This window comes from Colossoma macropomum, unplaced genomic scaffold (genome assembly GCF_904425465.1).
Source record: "Colossoma macropomum unplaced genomic scaffold, Colossoma_macropomum, whole genome shotgun sequence".
Lineage (NCBI taxonomy): Eukaryota > Metazoa > Chordata > Actinopteri > Characiformes > Serrasalmidae > Colossoma > Colossoma macropomum.
In genome coordinates, this window is record NW_023494805.1 from 33803693 (window position 1) to 33817745 (window position 14053).

The window sequence follows — 14053 nt, forward strand, 5'->3', positions numbered from 1 at the left end:
AATCCTCATAGCAATATATACCCACATTTAGTTACTACTGTTACTGCAGCAAAGATGGGGCAAACTCCCTAATAATAATAATACACTTGAATTCGGATGGTGGAGGATGAAAGCAGGTGTCTACAAACTTTTGGAACTACTATAAGATCATAAATACTGAAAAAAAGGGACAATAGCAAACTAGTTTGCTTTGCAGATTGTTATTACATTTGATGAAGGGTGGGAAGCCATTACTATTTAACAAATTAAACACACAAGCATCACCACAGTATGAATGAAATTTAGTCTATGTTCATGCATAGACAGTATCTCTTTTAAAGCTTCACTCTCTTTAGTGACCAGGAATTCAGGAAGAGACACAAAATGAGAGAAAGCTTTAAAAGATTATACTGCTTTACAAATAGTGACAAATTGGAGGTGGGCATAACAATTAGCCATAAGATAATCTCTATATTTCAGTATCTGATGGTGTTTTGGACAGGAAAGGAGGGATGACACTTACAAAATGTCATTTACACTAACACACATCTCAAACAGATTAAGCAAGAAACTCGCTGTCTTTTTTCAAGTGCAATAAATACTAACAATACTATTATTATTATTAGCATTTTTATTATTACAGATGTTAAAAACTGCCAAACTACATTAGGCATTCTACAGTCAGTCTGCGAATTAGTGGGTTAAAAGCAATCTTGTGATGAAAGAGGACACAGTAAACCAATAAAAATGAAATGCCTTACATTTCCCAAGTGTTCGGCTAGTCTGAAAAAAGAAGCATGTGAAAGAGTTTCAATTAGTCATAAACTACAGATTTAATAAGCACATCACTTTAAGAGTTTCCAAAGTATTCACTTCTTAAATCACATCTGGCCCGAACAACATTTTACAGGCTTTGAATACACACTGGTATTTCTTAAGAAGAACTTATATGCTCAGTCTCAAAACCTTGTAAACTAGGGATGCATCAATACCGTTACTGGTATCATGTATCGGGCCAACATCATGCTCTTTTATTTGTACTTGTACAAAATTCACCGATACCAATGTTCCAATATCAGCTGATACCATACGCCGAGTACAAGCTGTCGCGCTAATGAACAAAGGGAGTGAAGGACTCGCTGCTTGCACAGAGGAGAGTTATTGACTCTGTGAAAGTCAAACAAAAAGCCATTGATGACTTTCAAATTCTGCATTGGCAGATTCCCACCAGGAATACACTGTGTAATTTTAGCCCATTTTTAAACACACACAAACACAGTCACAATCACTGCCCCCATATTGGTGGAGACACAAAATAGTGAGGTATAAACATTAGTAGGGTGATATTTTTGGTAAAATAGGCTGTAGAGAGACCATATTGTCCTATCGTGTGCATCACCCCCTGGTTTTAGCTTCAGTGCTCAGTGTTAGCAGCACTGCTTAGTTTCTCAGTGTGTCTGCTCAGTATTTGGTGCGCAGTGCGTTATTTTGAATGAAACAGCTTTAATCAAAATTGTCCATAGACAGAGCTGTTTCTAAGGGCTGCATTACATGTAGCATGCATCAAGCATTTTACTACAGTGTGAGCATATAAGTCGTAGGTTTTGTTCGTAGATGATGGTCTATTCAAACGTACAATGCGAGTAACCAAGGAAACAATATTTCTAAAATCACACAGTGTTTGTCTGGCTTTACAGGACAGCTCAACCAGCCCAAACTAAAGACTCAGAGAAGACGTAAAATCCCGCAAGTGAGCTCCTTGGATTAAACTGGGATGTGGTTCCTGCTGTCAGTGTGCTAGAGACTGAGCAAAACTATGAAGTATGAATTGTACTTTACTCACAGCTGTACAGAAGTGCCTTTCTGACAAAGCCCGCACTTCTCCACTGCAGCGATACTCGATTCAAGGTAATTACTGTGGCATAGCTAGCTAATGTGCTTCATTTAAACTATGCTAGATTTTGCCATTTAACTGCTAAGGTATGAACAATACTTCTACGCATGTTACTCTGTTTGGTATCAGACTCGGTATCGGCGACTATTAAAGAACATCTACTCGTACTGGGTTTAAAAAATGCTATTGATGCATTCCTACTACTACAATATCTGAAGTGTTCTTAGTCATGGAAGTTCTTAAAATGGAACATACAGTTCCATTTTAATCAATGTTTCAGTTCACACCAGCTGTACTAGACATGCACTTTATGCCTGTCAAAACGCAAGCCTATTTTTTTCACTTGCACAAGAGTGAAGCATAAACTCCATAAAGATCCAGTGAAATCACACAGTCCCACTCTCTATATTGTTCTCAATTATTTTTAAAATACAATACCTTTTACATACATACAAATACAATATTTATACAATATAAAAAAAACAATTATTTTCTAAGTAAATAATTATTTACTTAAATGTGATGATCGTGTTGGTGTAGTAGTTGCAGAGCAGCTCCTGCGCTGTCCAGAAAACTTCTCTGATACCAACATGGTAAGAAATTGCAGTTGTGATCTGCTGTTTGTGCTGTGAAGTTTTAAACCTACTGTTAAACTGTTTAATTAAAAAAAGAGAGAGAAAAAGAAGACGGATATTTTCACCTGAAGCAGTTACCTGACGGAGCTGAGTTTAATGCAGTGTGGACTGGATGCATGGTGGTCACTATGGAGGATAACTTTACTCCTGTATTTGAGATGATTCACTAAACTTGTCATGCCTCCATGTTGTACCAACCTGTTATACCAAATTTGCACTGAGCATTTTTTTATTGTCTGATCATTCATGGAGTACAGCTTGCTGTGATCTGAGGTGAGTTGATGTCTGGCATGAATTTACGATGCATTTTGAACTAAACAAATGATTTATTTTAACATTTTTATACATATAACCATAACTGTTCTATTTAAAATGAAACACAATTATGGAATTTGCTGATGAAATGTATTTTCGAATAAAATATTCTTGGTTAGAAAAAAAATGGGGAAAAAATTGGGGAAAAAACCCCAACAAGTATTGTACTGACAAGTATTGTGGCAGCGATTATTTTCTTTAAAGTAAGGTAGAGGTCCTGATGTTTAGCCAAGAAGACCAGAATATCCACTTTTCTGGTTTGAGGCTTGAACACTGAAAGTAGTGTGGCTGACTGGCAGTTATTTGTGATATTAATGTCATGTACAGAGCACACTGGTTTTTGGTTGCTTTTGATAGTCTAACTCATCTACAGGCAGTTCACAAGCTTCATGTTATTAAGTTAAATTTACAGATGTTTCTGCATACTATGCAGGAATAACACAGCCAGGACAAGCGGAGTAAAACTGCAATTGTAGAAAACGACTTAAAAAATGTTCACTTTTTGAAACTTTGACACAGAGGAAAGAGGCCATCCAAAATGAACCAATGTGTTAAGAGAATAGAGGAAAATATCTCCACAGTTACCTCCTCATCAGGCTCTTGATCTGAATCTGATTCCTTTGAGGAGCAAGAAGCAGTAAAAGAGAGAGGGAGGAGACAGAGAGATCAAGAGAAAGAGGGACAGAGGGATACAGGACAGAGAGAAGGGAAAGAGAGAGTAGGCAAAGCAGTTACCATAGCAACAGAATTCTTGAGCCAGCCAATGAGGCACGGCATGGGAAGGGGAATGTGTGGAAGACAGACACAGCTGGCAAATCTGGCTTTTATCAAAACTGAACATGAAAGATTTGTCTAATTTGCATCTCTAATAATGTTAATTTGTCAATACTAGGCTACTGACTACTAATTATTTGTAAACAATTCACTATAAGTAAACAAATGCAACTATTTACTAGCCGTAACCTCAACCTATATTTAACGTAAAAGTTATTTAAAGTAAACTTAAAAGGCAAAGAACTATATCCAAACATAACCACAACCCTGATTGTACACTAAATGGCCAAAAATACATGGACCCCCTCTTAATTACTGAGTTCAGGTTTCAGCTATGCCCATTGCTAACGGGTATATAAAATCAACACATATGAATTGTCCATAGACAAACACTGGCAGTAAAATGGGCCCTACTGAAGAACTCAGTGACTTTAAATGTGGCACTGTCATAGAGAGGCACCTTTGCCGCAAGTCAATTTGTGAAATATCTGCTCTATTAGGTCTTCCCCGATCAACTGTAAGTGCTTATTGAGAAATGGAAGTGTCTAGGAGCAACACCAGCTTAGCTACGAAGCGCTAGACCACACAAACATAGTGAGGAAAAATCACCGATCTATCTAGTTCCAATCTGCCTCTGGAAGAAACATCAGCACAAAAACTGTGCACTGGGAGCATCATGAAATGAGTTTCCATGACCGAGCAGCTGCATGCAAGCCTATGATCACTACGCACCATTCCAAATGTCAGCTGGAGTGGTGTAAAGCATGCTGTCACTCAAGTCTAAATCACGTCTTACTATCGGGCAGTCCAAAAGATAAGTCTGGGTTTGGTGGATGCAGGGAGAACGCTACCTACAGGAATGCATAGCGCCCACTATAAAGTTTGGTGGGGATAATCGTCTAGGGCTGTTTTTCAGGGTTGGGGCAAGACCCCTTAGTTCCAGTGAAGGGTAATGTTAATGCTACACCATACAATGATATTTTAGATAATTATATGCTTGCAACTTTATGGCAACAGTTTGGGGAAAGCCCTTTACTGTTCTAGCATGCAACTCTATACTAATACTAATAATAGTTTTTGGAACGAGAAGTTAACAAGCTCATAATGATGTGATGGTCGGGTGTCCACATACTTTTGGCCATGTCGTGTATATGGATATGGATTACATTATAATGAGTTAAACTGAAAGGGTCAACCGTTTGACACAAAAATACTGAGGTTACAAAAATAAGTGTTATAAGAATGCATGCATGGAGAAAATTTTAATAGAAACACAGAAGCCAGAAAAAAGTGCTCAAGAGACATTGAATGCTCCGGAGACATTACATGGATGCATGAGTGAATTTTTGCATCTGTAATGTATTACATATGTGAATGTTTAATCATCATGATGTAATCATCATTTATAAGAAGGGTGAGGTTAAATTACCTTAGAGTAAGCCGGTAGAGTGATATTTAGGTTGCATATAGCATTATGGGCCAGACTCCTGTATGATCTTGGTTCTTTCATGAAAGACAACCGACCACAAGGCTCCTGAGTATTGTCTCGTATCTGTAACATTTCCAACAAGCAAGCATTGCAAAAGTTATCATTCAGTGACTATAAGCTTCTCAAAAGATCACAAAGGCAAATATTTACAAAAAAATAACAGTTCTGCATAAAGGCTATCTGCAGGTTACTATAAAATATTTGATTGAATTAGAACATTTACCAAAGGAAAAGAGCTGAAATGCACGTCAGATAACTCACTTTTATAAAAAGGGCAAGTCGGTTTTCTTTGAAGGCAAAGAAGCTGAAGAGATGATGCTGACCACTCTTGGTCAGGGGGACTAGGTTTCCAAAGCAGTCTGCATAGATCGGTTTTCCTTCCAGGACCTTTAATAGAACAGCACAATGATTGACACATCAAGGCTACACAAATGCAGATTCCAAACATTTGCGAGGTTTCTTTGATCAAGTGTTTATAATTAAAATTAAGTTTTATGTAAAGGTGATGGATGTAGTTGTATGCAACAGTTTGCATATTGGTTTAAATTACATGTTTTGTAAACATGTGTTGTTTTTCTAACTGAAAATAAGTTAACATCCTCTACTGAGAACACATTTCTGCACATTTTACGCACAATTACCGTTTACTCGCTGAATTTAACATATTGGAAAAAAAACAATGTAGCCCATGCAACAGCTATGGCACATTGTATATTTTATATTGTATTTTTCCAAGAAGTTAAACTAATTAAAAGAAGTTAAATGAAAATAAAATATACACTGAAATTAGCAGAAAGATGTCATATTTATGTTTGTTCCCTGTAGAAAATAAACAAAATGTATCATTTGACCCACGATGTTCAAACTTTTACATACGAATGTGCATCAAACAGCCCCAGTCTCTACATATTTTTTGTTCTGAACACCTAAAATTCTTATACAATACGATATTTTCTTATTCAATATTTATATACAATGAAAAGAGACATTTCTAAAAACAACACTGATATGTTGCTGAGATTTTCACGTCATTGTTGCTACTAGATTGAGAGTGGTGCACCACCCAAACATATTCAGCCAAGAGCAGCTCTGTGATCAGAAACTGTTGAAGGGCTTGGGGATGACTAACAGAAAACTGTGCATCAAAAATGGGCATTAACAGATATCAGGTGGAGCTGAAAGGGAGGAGTTTCTGATAAAGTGGCCAGTATGTATATAGTGATCCTTTGGATAAAAGGACCTTAGGATGAGTGATAAGTAATGTGTTGCTACAGATAGGGGACTCTTTAATGTAGGCATATTGTGGCGTTGCACAGAAGTAGAGTCAGATGAGGCCATATTTTCTGCTCAAAAAATGCTCTTTTACTGAGAACAAGGTGAAACACTGCTAGTTGAAAACCACTTCACACTTACTCTCTCTTATGATGTTTACCAAACACAAACCCCCTTTAACTAAATCCAAGTCCAACACAAAGTAACACAATAAACACATACACTTTAACTGAAAAAGTGTTAGTGGGGAAGAGATATATAAGGAGATGTATTTATTATAAAAATGTGTTCTCTCACTTGGTGGGGTTAGGATAACTTTCTGTTACATGTCTATATCAAGGCCATTCTACTTTAAGTACACTGATTTTTGTGTTGATGTCATATTAAAAAAATATAAATATATCTAATGAAGAACATCCAGGGCATTTTTCTAGTGAAGGAAGCTTATTTAACAATGAGGTAACCAACAATTCTTATGAGTAAGTACATTTGTCCAAATACAGCACTCTTCACACCCACCTCCACGTCCCGACTGCGAGCCACCTCAGTGAAGTTCTCCTGCTGCTCCAGAGTTTTGTCTATCTTGTCATCTGTCATGCAGAAGCAGCGCAGGCGTGCCTCTATGGGGTCATGTGTTTTGGCAAAGACGACAAATTTGGCCATGTACGGCACACAGATGATCTCTCGATAGACCTGTGTGGCAAAGTTGACTGACTCTTGGGCCTGCCGACAGTCTATTAGCCAGAATCTAAACAGTGAAAGGTGGAGGACATTGTGAGTAAACCCTACTTTGATTTTCAGGCTTACAAATACACTCTCCCATAAAAAGCTACTAAACTTTTACTTAGGTGTGTACCATAAAGAGTACGTCTTCAGTACCTTCAATTAGGGAACGTGCTTGTATTATATTTCATTGTTGCATTGACTCCATACACCCAGTTTTGGCTTCAGGCTTTTTTATTTTTTTGTTCTGCTTTAAAACATCAGGTCATGAAATGGTACAAATATGTATCTTTCTTCTGGGAGAATCTTATTTAAGGTACACAATTGGACATTAAAACCATTGTTGTCCTGTTGAGGGTACATTTACATTGTTTGTACCTTGATGAACAAAAATATACCTGTACAGAACCTTTTGCCTGATAGTGTAAGATTGTTTCAGTAAGGTTCAGTAAGTCATTCAATATCCATTCCAAAAAAATCTGAGCAGTATCAAAATAAATACGTTTTGAGGACCTACCTTGCAGACACATTTGTGGTGAATGACACGCAGTCATTGATAAAAGTTAATGGTGTGGTTCCAGTGATGTCCTCCCACTGAGCTGGCGTGGTTCCACCTAGATGACGGTATACATAGAGCAGCTTCAGTAATGTACTTTAAATAGAAAAAGGAGAGCTTTTTCAGAAATAAATGTAGCCAATAGACTGTGTGAAGTCAAATTATAACACCTATCATATTATCCATATCTGGTTAAGCTAGTCTTTCAGTTTCTAAGGTGTGTATGTGAGATTCCTCACCCGTGATGCTGCATAGCAATCGGAGTGTCGGCGTATCTCCTCCAAAGCCATTGAGGACAGGGTCAGTGGAAGTCTTGGGGACAGGGATGGTCATGGTGATAGGTTTATGGAACTTCCTCCTACGGGGTTCCAGAGTGACTATAGGACTGAAAGTAGCTTTGTTTCCTAAGATTTTCCTCACCACGTCCATGTTCACAGGCTGAGCCTAGTCGAGAAAGAAGCAAGTGTAACAGGAAAAGAAAAACTCTTGAATACAAGCTTGTACAAGGCATTGAAAGGTTAATTCAATTTTAATTAACACTAGCGATTATCAAAAGAAGACAAATGAAAAACAAAAGAAAAACAAATGAAAGCAACAAAGTGTATTTGTTGAGTAAAGGGAATTACCTGGGGTAATTGCAATTGTCATGCATATGTGGCGTCAAACGCGCATGGCTGAAGTAGTATCACCCAGAATTATTTTCAATAACATTTTTACTTTCTCTACACAAGTACCTTCAAGAACTGCAATTGCAATTGATTAAAAATTCATTTATAGGCAACTTTTTCATATGTAAATAATTCATGTGTACCTGAATGCTTCACAGTTCAGTCTGGGTCAATAAATAACTTGCATATGTTTCTATAGAAATGTAAAAAAAAAATAATGTTAAATGTTCCTTAAACCAACACCTGCTTTTGATTATTAGTCCTCTCGCTGGTTTCCTCAGCAATAAAACGACAAAGAAGAAACAGCACACTGGAGTTTTACATCTTTTACTATATCCTATTCAGGGCTACAAGACCATATTTCAATAAAGTCAGCCCAAACTAATATTTCAGCTTGGAGAAAAACTTTGTCTATATATAAGGATAAAGAAATTCTGTGATTAAAGTCTACTGCAACTAGAGCTAGAGGCTGCTATCCACACAGAGGCCAGCTCACCTCTGCCCCACACTGTTATATCAATGAATGGATCAGTTCCATACTTGGGATCTGAATTTAGTGCATCTTCACATATGAAAGTATGCGTGTCAATTACATCCTAATGTCTGTTTCTCATCCACACAAAGCAGCATATAAGTCTGTGATTTGGTGACAAGGAAAACTTTTCCAAACATGCAAATATGATCTGCAACCTTATTACAGAAAGCATCATTCAGTCTTTGTAGCTACCTGTAAACCAACTCGAATGCGTTTGGTGAGTGCCCCTTCTGGAAAAACAGCCTGGACTTGTGGTACCACTGTACTGCTCAAGATCCCACCCTCTGGACCAATTAAATTACTGTCCTGTTTGATCCGGGACACCACTGCAAAGTACTGTGGGAAGTCCCGGGTGATTATGCGGCAAATGCGCTTTTTCTCCAGCTCCTCTGGAGTGTCCAACTCTGAGGAAACAGGACACTGACATGAGAAATCTTTGAAAGATATGGAGTAGGCAATGACAAGAGTTTGTAGGTCACACTTGATCACAGAGTAAAAAAATGAAATTGATATGAGAAATATATTAGTCAAATTGTATATGGTACACGATTATACTGTTAAAAAAAAGAAATTCACATCACGACAATATCTTTAGATGCCTAAAAAAAAACAATGAAAATTTTACCCTCGTCCATGCCATTGAGGATCTGATTGAGCTCCTCCTCTGTGTATTCACAGTGATGCTCTTTCCAGCTTTCTCCTGTCTCACTGCGCAGAATCACCAGCTCTCTCTCCTTCCCCCTCAGAGCAGCAAAGTGAGGGATCTCCACAATCACTGGTCTGAAAGTCCACAGAAAAAATAGGGTTTCACTGAAATGAACCATAAAAGATAGTCCTTGGAGGACTTACCGAGTGTCTATCTTTGCGTAAACGTGTTATACCGCATCTGTTTTTCTGCATTCCTTGGATGTTTCAACATCATAAGTAAGAGTTCAAGTTTTACGACCATTAAAAATGATAAAATTAATCACCAATATTGAGGATAAACATAAAAAAACTACAAAAGTCTAACCATGGGAGCTAAGTTGGGACTAGCTTAAAATGAGACTGCTATAAATAAATGGCCATGCCAGACTAGCACATTTGCCAGAGGTGCTAAACGCTGTTCCTGCCGATCTACTCACCCTACAGAGTTCCATTTTTACTCTAATATACATGACCCACCTAATCAAAGAGGGCAGGAACATGTGAAAATTACAGGGTGTTCAGTCAGGTTTGGAATTAAGCTTTGTATGAGGGTAGGTCTGCAGGAGTAGCGCTGAACAGGCCTGATGTAGAGTGAATTATTGGCACACTTCATACAGATGAGAGGGAAAAAAACACAAACACTTGATCTTACTGAGAAAATATGAGAAATGTATTATTTCGCGGTTATCAAAAATAATTTAAAGGAAAAAAATGTTTTTTTTTAAACATTCCCCAAAATTATTGCCACCCCTTCATCAAATACTTCGTGCAACATCCAACTTCAGATCCTTCAGAGTTTTGGTCCTTACTCGTTGACTCTTCTCTTCAGTTCATCCCACAAGTTTAACAGAGTTTAGGTCAGGTGGCTACAGCAAGCGTGATTCTGTGGTCATTGCGGATGCTTTGGACCACTGTCCAACTGTAATACCAAACTACTACCCTTTTGATTTTGACCTAAAATGTCCTGGTATTTCCATCTTTGATATAGTGTCTCCTAACAACATTACCAGAGACTATGAAATTAAAACAGCACCACAACACCACATATCATACCACCACCATACTTCACTGTGGGGACTAGACTCTTTTACACCAAACAAACCTCTGGTGTTTGTTGTCAAAAAGCACTATTTCTGTGTTATATGACCACAGAACTCAAGTCCCAGTAGTGTTTTGTGAATTTCAGTAACTTATGCTTGTACTTTGGTGACAGCAAAGGCTTTCTCCTAACAAGTCTTCCAAAAGTTTAGCATCTAGGTGGCATCTAACTAGTTTTGGAGACTGTGACAACAGATGAAATCTACTCCTGCAGTTGTCCAACTGTGAAAAAGTTTTATTCCTCAAAGAGTTATCCTCACCATGCATATTGGAAGTAAAATACACTTTCATCTTCTTCCAGGCAGGAAAGTTTGAAACTTCTCAAAAATCTCCAAGTTTGGCTTAATATTGGAGATGGGCATTTTCAGATGTTTTGTTTTTTTTTGTTGATATTTAGACCCCAGTAAAACAGGTATCTTCAAATTTTAAACACTGTATGTTTAAAAGGTTAAAAATGAGACAATGTTGATTCATTTTTGCCCAAAAGAAATTTGAAGGGTAACAATAATTGAATGTGTTCTTGATATTTTTTTAATTAAATTACTTCACTGAAAAGTTATATTTTATTTTAGATGTTTTCACATTTTCTAATGTCCAATCAAACTGATAAACAACAGCATTTTATCAAAGCCTTTTTTGCTCATCTTTACCAAGGGTGCCATTAATTCTGGAGGGCAGTGTGTGCTATTATCATTTTGCCTTCATGACTTGTCCAAACATGTCAAAACTACAGTAAAAGTCTTTCATAAAAGTTCACATATTTCACATGGACATGGGTCATGTGTTGCTTGATTCTGGGTGTTAAGAAATTAACTGTATAAACACTGTATGAAACTGAAACTCTGCACTGCAGATTACTATGAATGGAAAATGAGAGCGCTGGGTGGAGTTTTACTCCAGATATTTTGGTTCTTACTTCAAAACACACAGAATCAGCTGAAGGATGTCCAGGTCTAAGATATGTATAGGTGGACAAGAAAACAGAGAAAGTCCTAAATCAATTTTAACTGAATAAATAGCAAAGATGTGCTTTTTTAATGATTTCAAAGCTTGCCATGCTCTGCACAAGCTCCTGCAGTTTTGTCAAAGGTTTAGACATAACTCATGATGCAAAGGCAAAAATGTAAAACACAAAAAGACCAAAGAAAACCCAAAAGGTATACAATAAGGCACAATACACTAACACAGTCTTACTCTGAACACAAACACACACTGAATCATGGGCGAGTGGGGAAAGATAAAATGATAAATAAAGGACAGAAGGAGAAGAAAGGGTATGGGACCAGCATCCATGGATTGTTTCATATGCATCACTCCTACCCCAGGAATTTGGTCCCTGGTGGCCCCAGCTGAAGAATGCGGCTAACCAAACTCTCACCCTCATTCAGAGGGGGCGGGGCAGTGGGGAGATGGAGTTTACTGTCATCCAATAGAAGCAGTGGAAAAAGAGAGCACAGATGACAAACAGTTTGGGGGTGGAGTCCTCGGCTTCATTACTGCCTCTTTTTGGTGGTAAAGCCTCCGTGACTGAATGTTTTCCACACTTAATTGATTTCAGAAAAGTCATTTTTTTCATACTGCTTTATAAAAAGGTGATTTGCCGTTACTGAAGTAGCACATTAAAGTAATACCAGTATTTTTCAACCTAATCCCCATCTAAAGCTGATTACCTCAGACAAAATTTGAAGCAACTGCCCACTGACTTGTATTATAAGTGTGCCTGTTTCCTGTTCTGTTTTACTAAGTATAGGGCAATGCTTCAAAATTCTCCAAGGTAATTGACAGTATGCTGGCAGGTAAACATCAGTTTGAAAAACACTGGAGAATCCCTTTAAAGTGGAGTAACACATTTTAATCTATAAAAGAACAAGAAATGTTTTACTAATCATTTAGTTAACTACAATAATTAAAAAACATATCAAATCAATCATGGAGCATTCTTATAAGTGGGGAGTTCTGCAGAATGGTTATTCAAAGCTCAGAAATTTCATTAATGCAAGCTGTGAAGCAAACAAAAGTCTTGAGTGTTACTGCAAAAGTGTTAAGTTAAGCGCAGATAAGCAAGAGAAGCATTATTTTTTTTTCCACAGGGGAAAAGAAGAGGTGAATATTCAGATTTTAGGCAAAACAACAAAAGCACTGTCAAGTAAAACAGGTCAGCTTGCAACATAATTTTTTTCATCCTACTATTGCTGAAAAATTAAAAGAGCTTACCCAAGGAATTGGGCACCAGAGGGTCCAACCTCAATAAGTCGACTAGCCAAACCCTCTCCTTCCACCATAGGGGGCATGGTAGCCAGGCGATGGCGTTTGACCAAGCGACAGGTCACTCGTGTTGGGGCACTGCACTTCCTAGGTGGAATGATGATCCGCAGGCCATTGTGACGGCAACCTCGCATTGCACCACCACGGGCATCCACCATGAAGCTAACAAGAAAGCTGCAAACAAGATGAAAAAACTCTGAGTCAGTGCTGATAAACAGACAAGGCTCTGCTGAGGTTAATCTGCATAAATACATTGTCACTGTCATAACAAAACCTCATATCTCAGAACTGGTAAATTTATAGGACAAGAAAAAAACGAATAAAACAAGATTTTATTAATTTTATTTTAACTTTGGACCATTTCTATTGGCCCGTTCATAATGAAATTTCCACACAATGTAAAGAGCAACTAGGATATCTAAACTACGAAAATGAAAGATTTCAGGTGAGGTTTTGAGATGGCAGTAACAATACCTACTCCCATACTGAATTTTCATAAATTAAAGCTAGCTGCTTAATTTTATTTCCATTTTCACATTTTTTGTGTGTTTTTCTTCTACATGCACACACACACACACACAGCAGACAGTGTGAATAAGAGGAAACTCAAAGTGACAGGGTTTATCTGCACTCGCAACACACACCCAGACACTTTTTGATGTGATGTTACAGTGAAAAAGCACACACACACACAACAGTGAAAACATTCCCCAGCATGCTTGAGTTGTCTTGTAATGGCACACCAGCAGGATTATCAAGGATACTGGATGTAAAAAAAATGATTTACAGAAAGCACAACAGACAGAGTAGGGTGTACAAACATGACATCACGATTTGTAAATATCCTGGAAAATGTATGGCCTGTACAGCATTCAACACCCAGCAAATGTTGTGAAATGCTTTAATTTCCCATGTTCATACCCATTTTATTGACGTGAACGTGTCACACTAATTATCCAGTGTTACAAATCTAAAATTCTGTATGTAAGTCATTCCACACAAGCTTACCTAGGACCTAGCAGGTCATGTCTCGAAAAATTCAAGCACTTCTGCTTAATTCAGGTAACCATGTAAAATGCTGCATCTTAAATACAGAATGACTGAAACTAATGAAAGCTGAAATTTGAACTGTTTATAAATGCATTGTTAGGAATAATATTTCA

At 37.6% G+C, this 14053-nt stretch overlaps 1 protein-coding gene across 1 annotated transcript in view; it reads right to left on the reverse strand.

Annotated features, from left to right (window-relative positions):
• The window catches only part of ank2b (ankyrin 2b, neuronal), a 104838-nt gene that overhangs the window by 29966 nt on the left and 60819 nt on the right, over window positions 1-14053 (reverse strand). Inside the window, 11 exon segments of the mRNA XM_036596499.1 lie at window positions 741-762; window positions 3409-3441; window positions 5027-5149; window positions 5348-5473; window positions 6878-7106; window positions 7599-7695; window positions 7877-8081; window positions 9033-9244; window positions 9466-9620; window positions 11946-12044; window positions 12840-13064. Coding sequence (XP_036452392.1) covers window positions 741-762; window positions 3409-3441; window positions 5027-5149; window positions 5348-5473; window positions 6878-7106; window positions 7599-7695; window positions 7877-8081; window positions 9033-9244; window positions 9466-9620; window positions 11946-12044; window positions 12840-13064 — 1526 coding nt within the window.